This window comes from Cebidichthys violaceus, unplaced genomic scaffold, assembly GCF_023349555.1.
Source record: "Cebidichthys violaceus isolate CVI_PGR_0920_01 unplaced genomic scaffold, fCebVio1.0.p SCAF_1, whole genome shotgun sequence".
Taxonomy (NCBI): Eukaryota; Metazoa; Chordata; class Actinopteri; order Perciformes; family Stichaeidae; genus Cebidichthys; species Cebidichthys violaceus.
In genome coordinates this window covers 2,955,552-2,968,051 of record NW_027176262.1, presented here as the reverse complement: position 1 = coordinate 2,968,051, position 12,500 = coordinate 2,955,552, and the positions used below count along the sequence as shown (strand labels likewise).

General features: G+C 47.1%; 1 protein-coding gene across 1 annotated transcript in view; it reads right to left on the bottom strand.

The window, feature by feature from the left end:
- Positions 1 to 2,298: 2,298 nt before the first annotated feature.
- The window catches only part of pax3b (paired box 3b), a 14,620-nt gene continuing 4,418 nt past the window's right edge, over positions 2,299 to 12,500 (bottom strand). Inside the window, 7 exon segments of the mRNA XM_068706335.1 lie at positions 2,299 to 3,180; positions 5,852 to 6,131; positions 8,710 to 8,924; positions 9,031 to 9,196; positions 10,183 to 10,193; positions 10,196 to 10,343; positions 10,345 to 10,382. Of these exon segments, the coding sequence (XP_068562436.1) occupies positions 3,146 to 3,180; positions 5,852 to 6,131; positions 8,710 to 8,924; positions 9,031 to 9,196; positions 10,183 to 10,193; positions 10,196 to 10,343; positions 10,345 to 10,382 (893 nt within the window). The 3' untranslated portion in view covers positions 2,299 to 3,145.

Below are 12,500 nucleotides of genomic sequence, written 5' to 3'. Positions count from 1 at the left end.
CACGCAGGTGTGAACATTGAGCCCACAGACAAAAATGAAAGAAAAAGCACCAAAAAAAATATCATGTAACACATTTGTAAGACTAACAAGCACACGTGATTTGTGTTTTTGGAACATATATCCATTTTTTTGGGGTGAATCTTATGTACATATCGTCTTAAGAAAAAGGCTGCTTGTTCAATACAGCCGTGTGTGTGTGTGTGTGTGTGTGTGTGTGTGTGTGTGTGTGTGTGTGTGTGTGTGTGTGTGGAGCTGCCAGACGAGGGTCCGACAATCCCCAAAAAATCTGTCATTATCTGACAGTATGAAATGCCATTAAAATAGTTCCATTTAACTACACTCTGGGGTGTGTTGAAGAAATAATAGCCTTTTCAGTGCCGCAGAGGGTTCATTAATAAAAGTAATGTCTCAGCTTTGGAATTCCGCAGGTGTGATTTGTCTTCATCTTTAATGGTATGGACTGATTAAGAAAGCAAACAGTGTGTGTGTGCGTGTGTGTGCGTGTGTGCGTGTGTGTGTGTGTGTGTGTGTGTGTGTCCAAATGTACCTACATGCAGTGCGTTCACATCTGCACGCCTGTAAGTGTGTGTGTCCGCAGGAGTGTGTGTGTGTGAGCGCCGCAGGTGATTAGAGCGCCACTCTGCTTGTACTTTTCCAGTGTGTGTGTGTGTGTGTGTGTGTGTGTGTGTGTGTGTGTGTGTGTGTTTGCTGGCGCGTGTGCCTCTGTGTCCTCTCATTGGCTGAATCATTGGGGCTTAGCAAACAGAGCTGACAAGACTACGAGTGATCCTTGACGTTGTTATTGACTTAGACTTTATTTATAGAGCGCGAGGCCCCGCCCCTCTCCGAGGCCTGTGAGCAGACACGATTAATCAGAAGAATGTTATAATTAGGCCTCAATACCCTCAGGCTGCACCAACACACACACACACACACATAAACTATATGTGAACATGAACATAATGTATGAATGCATGTGGTGCACAAACACACACACACACACACACAGAGTGGGCCCTGTGTGTGTGTGCAGGCTGGATGGGTTGCAGAGGTTTATTTGGAGGGTTGCCGTTTGTCCAAAAAACGCTTTAAGGCTTCTTCATTGGAGAGGTTGTGAAACAAAAGTCAGTTTGTTACAGTAGTGGGGAGTGTGTGTGTGTGTGTGTGTGTGTGTGGGGGGGGGGGGTTGTTTGGGGGGTATTAATACACACCAATGCAGATGTGGGAGAGTTTACAGCAGTCTGTGAGAAAAGCCTGTTGTGTTCAGTGTCAAAGACGAACGTCTGGTGATCCCGATTCGTCCGGGCCTATTTTTGGTCGGCGGGTTCACGAACGCCGTCAAAAAAGACACATTTGTCCTCCGAAGGGCTCGTGGTTTTCTTCTAGAGAGTCCGTTCAACAACAACAACAACAACAAAAGAATGAAACGGCAGAGGCAGCTATTTTCAGAAGTTTTTTTTATTTTATTTTATTATAAATAGTAGTGATAATGCGCTCGTACACGTGACGTTATGTCATATCGCTTTGTCAAATAATACAAAAAAAAATTATATATCAAAGGAATGAAAAAGGACAGACGGACGAAGACGGACGAACAAAAACACGATGGATAAAGTATTGCCACTCACTTGTACATTGTGGGGGATTTTTTTTTTTTTTTTTTTTTTTTTTTTTTTTAACAACATACAGAACATTTTGAGACAATAAATATGTCTGGAATGAAACCTAATTATTATTATTTATATCATATATGCAAAAAAACAGAAAGAAAAAAAAAGAAGAAGTCCCAAAACACAAAAGGAAATACAGGATAAAGTTCGGTTTTGGCTTTGTCATTCCTGGTCACTTTCTGTTTACATCGGCGTTTCCCTTGATTGGTTCTTTTTCCTCGTGACGCCGCGCTGACTTAAGTCCTTACAAATGTGCTGCTCGGTGTGCTACGACAGCAGCATTAGCAATGTTTCATATTTGTCTTGGACCCAAGAGCCTTCAAAGGCACATGTGTTGCTCCTCTTTTTTTGTTGTTGTCCCCAAACTAGATCCAGAGAATGAATCCAAAGTGTTTCGTAAGACTTTAAGACGTTTTCTTTTGCCGTATTGTTTCAATGGTGAGGTCGACTCTAAAGATACATGATATTGCACTTCTGGTCAGCTGGGAGGATGGCTGTCTTTAGTCTAAAAGTCTCTCGGTCGTGACTTGTGACCTGGTGGCCGGGAGAAGATCTTTAAAGGGTTTAGAACCCCTGTGATCGATCTTGCCTATCACCCCCCCCCCCCCATCCCCCCTCTTTCCTCTAAAGCCACTTCTCCTCCTCTACTGCTCTCTCATCTGTCACTTTCCCTAAAGTCGCCCCCTGACCTCCACCGAGTCGCTCTCTAAAACTACAAAAGGGCCCGAGATCCCTCCTGCCTCACCGTCCGAAACATCAATGAGACAGAGTGAGGAGCAGAGAAAGGCGAGAGGAGAGGGGGAGACAGAGAGAGAGGGGGGGAGACAGAGGGGGGAGGAGGAATGTTTGAATGAACTTTCGCTGCAGTACAGCTGTGGTGTACATTAAGAGTTTCCGATGCAATAAAAACCTCACAGATTCTCTCGCTCACGTTTGTTTTCTCCCGAGCGTTAGGATGCGGAGATCTCAAATAAATGCAAAAAATTTAAATAAAATAATCAACAAAGCCCTTTTCTTTTTCCTGCTTTTCAGCAACTTGGGGGATTTCATGTGTACTCATGTGGGCCCTAAGGTATGTAAACATCTTCCAAGGCTGTGCAGATTATGACGAAAGAGATTTTGGGGGTTCGCTGTCCACAAAGACCCCCCCCCCACACAGGACTGGTGTTTTGGTCGCTGGAGCGGCCTGTGGACGGTAAGCGCCGACGTCTCTGCAGCGTTCACAGTCGAGCAACGGCGTTCTTCTTCACAGTCAGTCGAAAGATTTTTTGGTCTGATATTCCTTCTTTGTGGTCCCTTCTTTTTCTTTTTCGTTTTTCTTTTTTTTTGTTTTTGTTTTCGTCCATTTCTCCAACAAGAATTAATAATAAAAAAAAATGTCCTGCAGAAGAGAGAATGTGTAGCAAAATAAAATTTGGTCCCAGATAATGGAAGATTTCCTTCGCTGTACAAGCAAAATGTCCAGAAGCTCGTGATCAGGAGATCTCAGGCCTCAGATAAGAAAGGGCACCTGTAAAAAAAGAAGAAGAAGAAGAAGAAGAAGAAGGGATGAAACAGTTGTTCAACTATTAGTGAAAAGAATAGAGAGATGATAAAAAGAGATATATAGCCGCAGTAAATTTCGGGCACATGTTTTAGCATGACGTTCCACTCACATATGGCTATTGTTAGCATAGCATGTGCTAACAGTGGTTCGGGGGTGTAAGGTCAAAGACGAGCTTTTCTTTTTCTTCTTCACACCCAGAAGCTCAGGATCTTATAAAAGCACATGTGAGCGTTACATAACACTCCATGTTTGACCCGACGACGAAAAAGTCTCTAAAATGTTTAATAAATGTGGACTTGTTATAGTTTATGTATTCAGTTAAATGCTGTTTTCCTGACACGACTAAAGGCTGCTTTAAAGCTGCGATGGGTTTATGAATAAGTTATATTCTGAGCATCTATGTAGGAAATAAGCAGTACAATTTAGAAATACTGGAATCAGCCGATTAAATACGCACCATCTAATAATTCTATACATTTTAAATGCATTGATTGAAACTCAAAATATAGACGTTCTTTTGTCTCAAACTGTTTTTGCATTTTTGACAACGGTGACAAAATATGGAAATGACCAACAACTAAAACATGTCATGTTTTATGTTATATGCATGAACAAATATACCTTTTTGTTGTTGTTCAGGTGACAATAAATGGACAATAAGTTATCCTACAGAGTGGTGTTACTTCAGTCCAGAGAGGTCAAACCAAACTGTCGTACAACTCCAATGAGCGAAATTTACATAAATAAATATGAGCGAGTAGAAAACGTCTTTTGAGCTGATGAAGAAGGCCCCAAAAGGAAAAGCTATTTTTTACTCTAACGCACATTGTGGCTGCAGATATTTGCTCCGACGCACAGGAAGTGACGTGTTTTTTTAATCGTGACCGTGCCGGGAACAGGTAAAGAAGATCGGCAGAAGAATAAAAAAAAAACAGAAAGGTTCAGGACCGACAGGTAACCCGCACGGCCCGCTTAGCAACCGAGACGTTACCTAAATACCAGCAAAAAAACAAGTATTTCTCTGTAGTTTTTTTCTGAGAGGCGGCCCGGTGGAGAGCTGCACGTCGTGGGACTGGGGTTCCGCCTCCACTGGAACCCTGGAAGCAGCGGTTCCCCAGCTGACCTCAGTCCTAGCACCTGTTTCTAATAGCCTGTCCTGCCAGAGGCTATTAGGATCCGTCCACCCCCAGAAAGGACCTTTCCTCTGCAGCTCCAAACCCAACCGCACACCGGCTATCCAGTCGCACTGATTAATCACATCAAGATGGAGCGCTCGGCGCTTGTAGCGCTGCGGAGGTGTACGTGGGTGTGCGCGTGCCGTCCTGGTGGCTGCCTTTGAGTTTGTGTGTGTGTGTGTGTGTGTGTGTGTGTGTGTGTGTGTGTGTGTGTGTGTGTGTGTCTACGCGCACGGCGCCACATGCCAGAGGCCTTTCCACGTGTGTCGCCCTAATTCCGTATTCTGTTCGCTTTGAGATATCCGACCGAGATATTTCATTAGACGTTTCGCCGCTCTCGGATATTAAGTCAGATATTCATTCGATACACGCGGAGCTACACATGCAGTCAGACTCGCTGGGCCGCCGCCGCCACCGCCACCCCTCTCTTTGAAGGGCCCCGGGTTTTGGCTCCAGGTCGCCGCGAGGTCAGTGGATCAACCTGATTGGTCAACCCCCCCCAGTGGACCAAAAATTGGAAACGGCGGCCGCTGTAATCACGCTGTGACGGAGAACGACGTTTTCCCTCCAAAGTCTGTTTGAAGTCGATTTGAACCCTTCAGGTGACGGTAATGCGAAGTGACTCTCGCCGCTGGACAGGTAGGATTCTCTAACAGTCCGAGGAGGGGAGGAGCAAGTCACCACCGGAGCTTTTCGGGGTATCGGCGCCGCCGGGCCGATCGCTTCATAGATGGAATCGGATCCGCACAATTAACCCCAACACTCGAGACCGCGTGATTGGACCCCGCAACAACAACAAAGAAATGTCAGCTGCCTTTAACGAGCAGAACCTGCAGCAACCTGTGTTGAGCTTCTTTTCTTCTTCCCATCCCTGGAATCAAAGCGAGGAATGTGCGGTTACAAGTTACGCGTCCGAATACCACAACGCCCGATGATCGCACACTCTACCGGTGGACTTGGTTCAAATTTTCATCTGAAATTAAACCGGTCCACGGTTTGTTCTAGAAAATACGGTCATATATTCATGGCTTTGTTGTTTGTTTCCCATATTTTGACAGATGTCCAGAAATACACGAAGCTCATCAGCCCTTCAATATTCATCACGATTCAAGTTTTCATGACGTCAAACTTTGACGTCGAGCGTCGCCTGAAGATCATAAACAGTTGGTGTGAATCGAGTCAACTGAAAGTGGTTTACTTGAGTATTACACTTAAGTTTTGAGGTACTTGTCTTGACCAGAGTATTTCTGTTTTATGCTACTTCATAGAGCAGCAAATGGTCGGAACCATTTGTCTCTTTCCCCACATTTCCCGTCTCTCTCTCTCTCTCTCTCTCTCTCTCTCTCTCTCTCTCTCTCTCTCTCTCTCTCTCTCTCTCTCTCTCTCTCTCTCTCTCTCTCTCTCTCTGCTATCAACATCAAAAGGTGAGAATAAAAAAAGGTGGAGTCTATTGACCTTACTTTGTCCGTACTGGCCGTACTGGTAGGACGCCACGTGGTCGACGGTGTAGCCCGGCGAGCTGTAGGAGGCGGGGCAGTAGGACTGGGAGCTGGGCAGGGAGGGCAGGGCCGACATGGAGGGGACGCTGGTGAGGCCCTCCAGGCCCTTGATGTGGTCCATGCGCTGGCTGCAGCTGGTGGCCATGCCGGCGGGGGGCTCCAGGCCGCCCGTCAGCGGGGAGATGGCGTAGTCGCTTTGGGGCTGGTGCGGCACGCCGCCCGGGTTCAGCAGACCCATCACCTGACGGGAGGGAGAGGAGGAAGGAGTGAAGGAGAGAGTTAAGTTAAGAGGGCGGCTCTAGCGTTCAGGCAAAGAAAAGAGGGATGTTTTCAGTTTCGGACCAGGCCTTACAATATATTAAATATCTCTCATTTTTTGTCTACAAGCACTGGAAGGGGGAGGGGGGGGGGGGGGGGGGGGGGGCGCAATATGTATCGACGCAGACGTCGAGACAAGCGCACATAGGAAATCCCCCTCGACATCAAAAGAGCCCGTTTCCAGACAGAGATAGCACCAGAGAGGAAGAATTAAGCAATTTGTCTCAGATCCGCGGTTCCACTTACTCTAAAATTCCCTTTTGACGCCGCTCCAAAAAAAACAGCAACCCTCGTGGCACAAGATAACGGCTTATCTCGAGGAGAGATATGCCGACAGAGATAACACGAAAGGGAAAAAAGGCTCCGTTCAACCTCCGAGTAGATTTTAGCAGTTTGAGGAATCCGTTAGCTCTTGACCTGGTCTTTATTAGCGACCAGATAATCAAATTTAGGGGGAATATTCGTTGGCCAGCGAAGGACGGAAAAGAGCCTGCGGGGGAAAAGTGTTTCAACTGGTTTTCAAAAAACAGACTTACCGCCGCCCCCGACCCCCCCACCCCCCCCCCCCCCCCCCCCCTTCAACGCTCTCTGACTTTACCTGTCCACATTCAAAGCGCTCAGAAAACCGTTAATAAGAAATCAAGACTGGCTTTATTACTTATGAAAGTAACTCTTAACTGAATCTGCTACCTCCAAACGTCCCCGCCTCCTCGCTCTCAGCAGAGCGAAGGCCTCGAGGCTCCTCCAGTTGTCCTAATAAGAAGCAGGTATACGCTGCTCTTTGGGTCCTCTAAGTGACATATTATTCCACATCCACACGTACACATGGTCCTGCTTAAATCATTTCCCAAGTAGGGGAGGTGAACGGAGGAGTCCATGTTGATTTGGAGAGGGGAGTTTGTGTTTCCTCTCGTGCCGGCTAACGTTTTCCTGGAGAAGTTAACCTGCGTTGTTTCTTTTTTGAGGGTTTGGTTCAAACAGAGAGAGAGAGAGAGAGAGAGAGAGAGAGAGAGAGAGAGAGAGAGGACACGCCTTTGGCTGAAATAAGCCACATGGAGAAAGGGAGTGACGGATTCTAGTTTGGTGACTTTCCGCCTCTCTTTAGCCGAAACCCAATCGAGCCTCTCTCTCTCCCCGCCTCACGACATGCCTGCTGGCCGGGCCCAGCCAGTCTTTCAGTCTTTCATATTGGACCTCTCGCCGTCGCCAGCGGCCCTGAAATCAGTGCAGTCCAGGGACTTAGGATGGGGAAGAATGTCGGGACGGTTGGGGGCGAAACATCTTGAGACAAGACATTCCTTTTCCCCCTCGCGCTGTACGAAATATATACAGATAAACCAGAACGTTAGAGCTTTTCTTGGTGGAGGAATGTCGAATGGCAAACATTTTGAGAATGCAAGCGCGAGACGCGTCCCCCTCGGGGGGGGGGGGGGGGGCACGGCAAACAGCCGCGTTTGTGCACGTGTGCGAGACGGGCGTCTAGCCGCCTGCGTACACAACGCGGTTACTTCCTGTTAGGTGCAGAGTGTCGCTGCACGCCGGAAGGCTCGTAACAAGGACCGACTCTGCACAAAGTCTTTTTTTAAAAAAAAACAACACACGCTTATCGTCCCAAAGAACATGGACTTATTTGTAAATAAAAAAGTTGCTTCTGTATTGGAAATAATAAATTAAAAAAAATACGGTGATCAATCGTCCGACCTAAAGAGAAGGTTGAGGAGCCGACTTAGCCGTGCTGCTCAACCATGTCGTGTACCATTTGAGTAAAAGGTGTTGCAAAATCCTTAACTGATCCTCGAAAACGTCACGGAGTTGATCAATTATCTACACCGCGTACGCGTGTGTGTGTCCCTGTAATTACGAGGACCCGGGAGCGTTGTGTGTTCGTGCGAGCTCGTCTCCGTCCTCACGCGGCGGCGGCGGCGGCGGCGGCGGCGGCGGCGGCGGCGGCGGCGGCGGCCCGGTTCTCTCAAGGAGCTGAAATCTCATTTTCTGCCTGTTAGGGTCTCTGACTCCTCCGTCTCCTCCGTCTCCTCTGCTGTACCCTCTGTCTAGGTGCCGGAAGACCTTGGGGCTCCGTGCCTGGGTAATTGGCTGTAATTGTCTTTTCACTTCTCATTTGTCACACACTCAATTGTCCTCTGTCCTTCTATGTTTGACTTTTTAAAGCTCTTGATGTTGAGTGTGCGGCTGTGTGTCTGAGGGGAGATCGTGCGCTTTGTAAACCATGTTCAAATCGAATTAGAAGCTCGGTTGTGACGTAAAACTATCTCAGTCTCTAGAACACACAAGTCTGACTCCTGTCAAACTAATACACTGCACAAAAAAACCCACAAAGTTGTGTTTTATCTAAAACAACAACAATACTAATATGGAATCAAATCAACTTGTCTCAACAGATTTCCTTTGAAAAGTTGAGTTTAATTACATTAATCTATTAAATCCAAAGACTCGATGCCGGACTTTAAACTCACAGATGTTGTTTTCGGCCGAGGTCTCACCTGTGGGGAGAGTCCGTTTCCTAGGGAGGGGTTCATGGGGTTGGCCGGTCCCCCGGCGCTCACGAAGCCGTCCGAGTAGCCTGAGAAGGAGTGGCGTCCGGAGGCGAGGCAGTAGGGAGAGCCTCCTTCCACCTGCCCTCCGCCACCACCGGCCTGGTGGCCCGAGGAGGGCGGGAGGGGCTGGGGCCGATGCAGCGTGCTGGGGGCCTCCGACACTACGGAAGGGATCAGGGAGGAAAGTGCAATTAAATAAAACAGTGATTTCTCTCCTTCCCCCTCCCTCTCACATAGAGTTCATCACGAGCCAGTCCCGTCTCTCACCTTGCGCTATAGATGAGGGGGGGTAGGGGCTGTCGGAGAGCTGGTAGGGGGCGATGCTGGACATGGCTGAAGGCGGGAACCCTCCTGGGATCAGGTGGTTAAACGCCATCAGCTGACTGGCTCCCGCTTGCTTCCTCCACCTCGCCCGCCTGTTGCTGAACCACACCTAGAGGGACGACAATCGATCAGTAAGTGTGTGTGTGTGTGTGTGTGTGTGTGTGTGTGTGTGTGTGTGTGTGTGTGTGTGTGTGTGTCTGTTTGTGTGTGTGTGTGTGTGTGTGTGTGTGTCAGACTAATGTGCTGTGTGTCAATGTGTTTGTGCTTGAAAAAGCGAAATTAAATAAAAAGAAAGTACGGTAAAACAAGCTACTGTGAGACATTACATGTGTTCCAATGATAAATGTAAAAAATGTGTGTGTGTGTGTGTGTGTGTGTGTGTGTGTGTGTGTGTGTGTGTGTGTGTGTGTGTGTGTGTGTGTGTTAAGATTGACATGCCGTGCCCATATGGACGGGGCTCATGCTGGGCCTGCTTACACTTCCCATATGGGGCCTGTGGAGCAGAATTTACTGGACTCCAGATCAGAACTAGAAGAAAGGCCAGATTGGGCCCCTGGGAGTCAGGATGAGGAGTCGCATGTGTGTGTGTGTGTGTGTGTGTGTGTGTGTGTGTGTGTGTGTGTGTGTGTGTGTGTGTGTGTGTGTGTGTGTGTGTGTGTGTGTGGCACAAACAGATCAGCAGGTTGCCTTTAAACAGTCGGAGTGTGTATAAAACCACAAGGTGTAAAAGTGTGTGTGTGTGTGTGTGTGTGTGTGTGTGTGTGTGTGTGTGAGGGATGGGTCATTAAGTGCACGCTGGTGCGTCAGGTTCATCCAGAAGTGAAAGTCGTGAGCAGAGTGCTGCTGCCGTCTTGTAAACACGTTCATGTTTGAACTCCCGTTGAAGGATTTCATGGTTCCCCGTGAAGCTGAGGTCCAGCTTTCAACCCTCGAGCGTATAAAACCCTTATTTTTTCCGCAAACTCATCATAGGAATTCCTGTGTTTCACGAGCTTAAAATCTGCTTTTAAACTCTCTGAAAGTTCTTCAATCTGAAGCGCGTGTGGCATATATATATATACATATATATATATATATATATATATATATATGTACCTGGACCCTGGCTCGGTGAGTTTGGCCCTCTGGGCGAGCTCCTCCCTGGTGTAGATGTCGGGGTAGTGAGTCCTCTCGAAGGCCCTCTCCAGCTCCTCCAGCTGCTCCGCCGTGAAGGTGGTCCGACTGCGCCGCTGCTTCCTCTTCAGCGGCAGATCGGCGCTCCGACTCCACGTCCGAACCCTCGTCGGAGTGACTCGCTGCTCACAGCAACAGAAGGAACAATAAGGAAAAACGGGATTTACAGAAATATCAGGTTTTTAAATCGGCCAAAAGTTGATGTTTTTTCCTGATCCACACACACACACACACACACACACACACACACGACAGATTTACAGCTTCACTCTATCAATCCTGAAGTGAACTTTTTAACGTTTGAAACTGTTCAAAACGTTGGAGAGCAAACATGCTGGTGTTATACAGACCGACGCCTCACAAAACGTCAACTAATTTACTCTCTGCTTTGTTTACTTATAGCTTTCACTTGTGGGTTAATTCCTTTCTTTACACACACACACACACACACACACACACACACAAGCATGCACCATAAGGCATATCCTCCTCGTGGTCTTGTGGCCAAACAGACATCCATTCAGAAGGAATATTCTGAGCCTAAGGAATAATCCCAGTGGACGAGATTCCCAGGGCACCACATGGGGACTAAAAGCCACACAAAAGGCTAATTTGGATCCAGGGGCCATTCTTTGAGCGTGTGTGTGTGTGTGTGTGTGTGTGTGTGTGTGTGTGTGGACAGTAGCAGCGGCTGCCTGGATGAAGAACAAACTGTTCGAGATGGAAGTCGTCAAGTCCAGAGTCTAAATTCGGCATAAACAGTTTAGTGAGAAAAAAGAAGTGTAAAGAAATAGATCCCATAATTTAAGTCTTAAAGAACACAACTAATTATTACTTATTGTCCCTGAAACTAGAGTCTAATGTCAAGCTAATCATATTTTGACTAATGTCTGACACACACACACACACACACACACACAATAAACCCTCAGTGCAAACTGTTTATCAACTACTTTCATGACCGATTCATTTTTGAAGAAATGTTTTTCGTCTAGATGTCTAAAGTGGAAAATGGCCAGAAAAAAACAAATCCTTACAAATGACTTATTTTTCCCCAACTAACAGTCCAAACTCTAAAGTTAATAGATTTCCAATCATATGAAACCGAATATTTGTCTGTTTCTCTTGATAAAAAAACTACAAACGTCGTCTAACCATTTCACATCAGCCTACGAATATACATAATAAACACATTAGTTGTATTTTCTCATCTCAGCCTCAGATCTGCATCGAGCTGCCGTTCTGCTCACTATATACTTCAAACAACTCCGCTGGCTCCCGTCCTCACAAAAAGTCTAAAGTTTTGTGTTACACTTAATTAATTCCCCCCTCAGCGGAGGGGAAGTTTTGTGCACCAACACTGTATTAGTTCCCCCTCTAGATGCAACAATAAAAATACAAGAGAATCCAAATATCTCGGGGCCCCTCATGTGAAACTGATCCTCTCTCCCCCTTCGGCGGGTTTTCTCCTCGCAACACCAATAGCAGTGGGAGTCAACTTAACATGCATTAGGGGCAAATTGGTAAAGAAACATTCAAGCATGAGGGAGGCAATAAGTAAAATATTTTCAAAGGTGGAGGGGAGGCGGGGGGGGGGGGGGGGGGTTGGAGACATTGCCTTAAGCCTCTGCCGAGTATCTGAGTTTTGCACTCGTCGATTTCGAGCTCTTTATCAACCCGGTGTGTGAGTTTAACACTTTAAGACACTTCAAAATGGCCGCCGCGGATTAAGATTCAGTTTCAGCTGTTTCGGAACTTTTTTTCTTTTTCAGCTTCGCAGGCCCACGACAACCAAACTTCAAAAAAAATAAACGTAAAGTATAATGTGACCGGTCGTGGTTTTTTTGCGATGGCGGGAGAAGGAATTCGGGGTGTAGAGCGACGGATAACTTTGGTGTTTTTTTTGGGACGGGCACGGCTGAAAAACAAGAGATGAGGCCTTTTCTTTTTCTTTTTCTTTTTCTTTTTTTTTTTTTTGCAGCCTCCCCCTCCAGCTCCTGCACGGAGGAGGGCGCTAGGAATGCCTCCTCGCTCGACCCTTCCCCTCCCCGAACTTAGAGCAGCGTGCAAACGTTCCTCGCGCATTTCACAGGGATTTGGGTCCCTGGGAAAGCTGAGGCTGGCCGGGGGAAAAAAAAAAAAAAATCCTTAATCACTTTGGAATTACCTATCGGTTATGACTCGCTACCGGGGGTTTCCAGAGCTTTTCAAAAGAAGCGACAGAGTGGCACCTCCGAAGC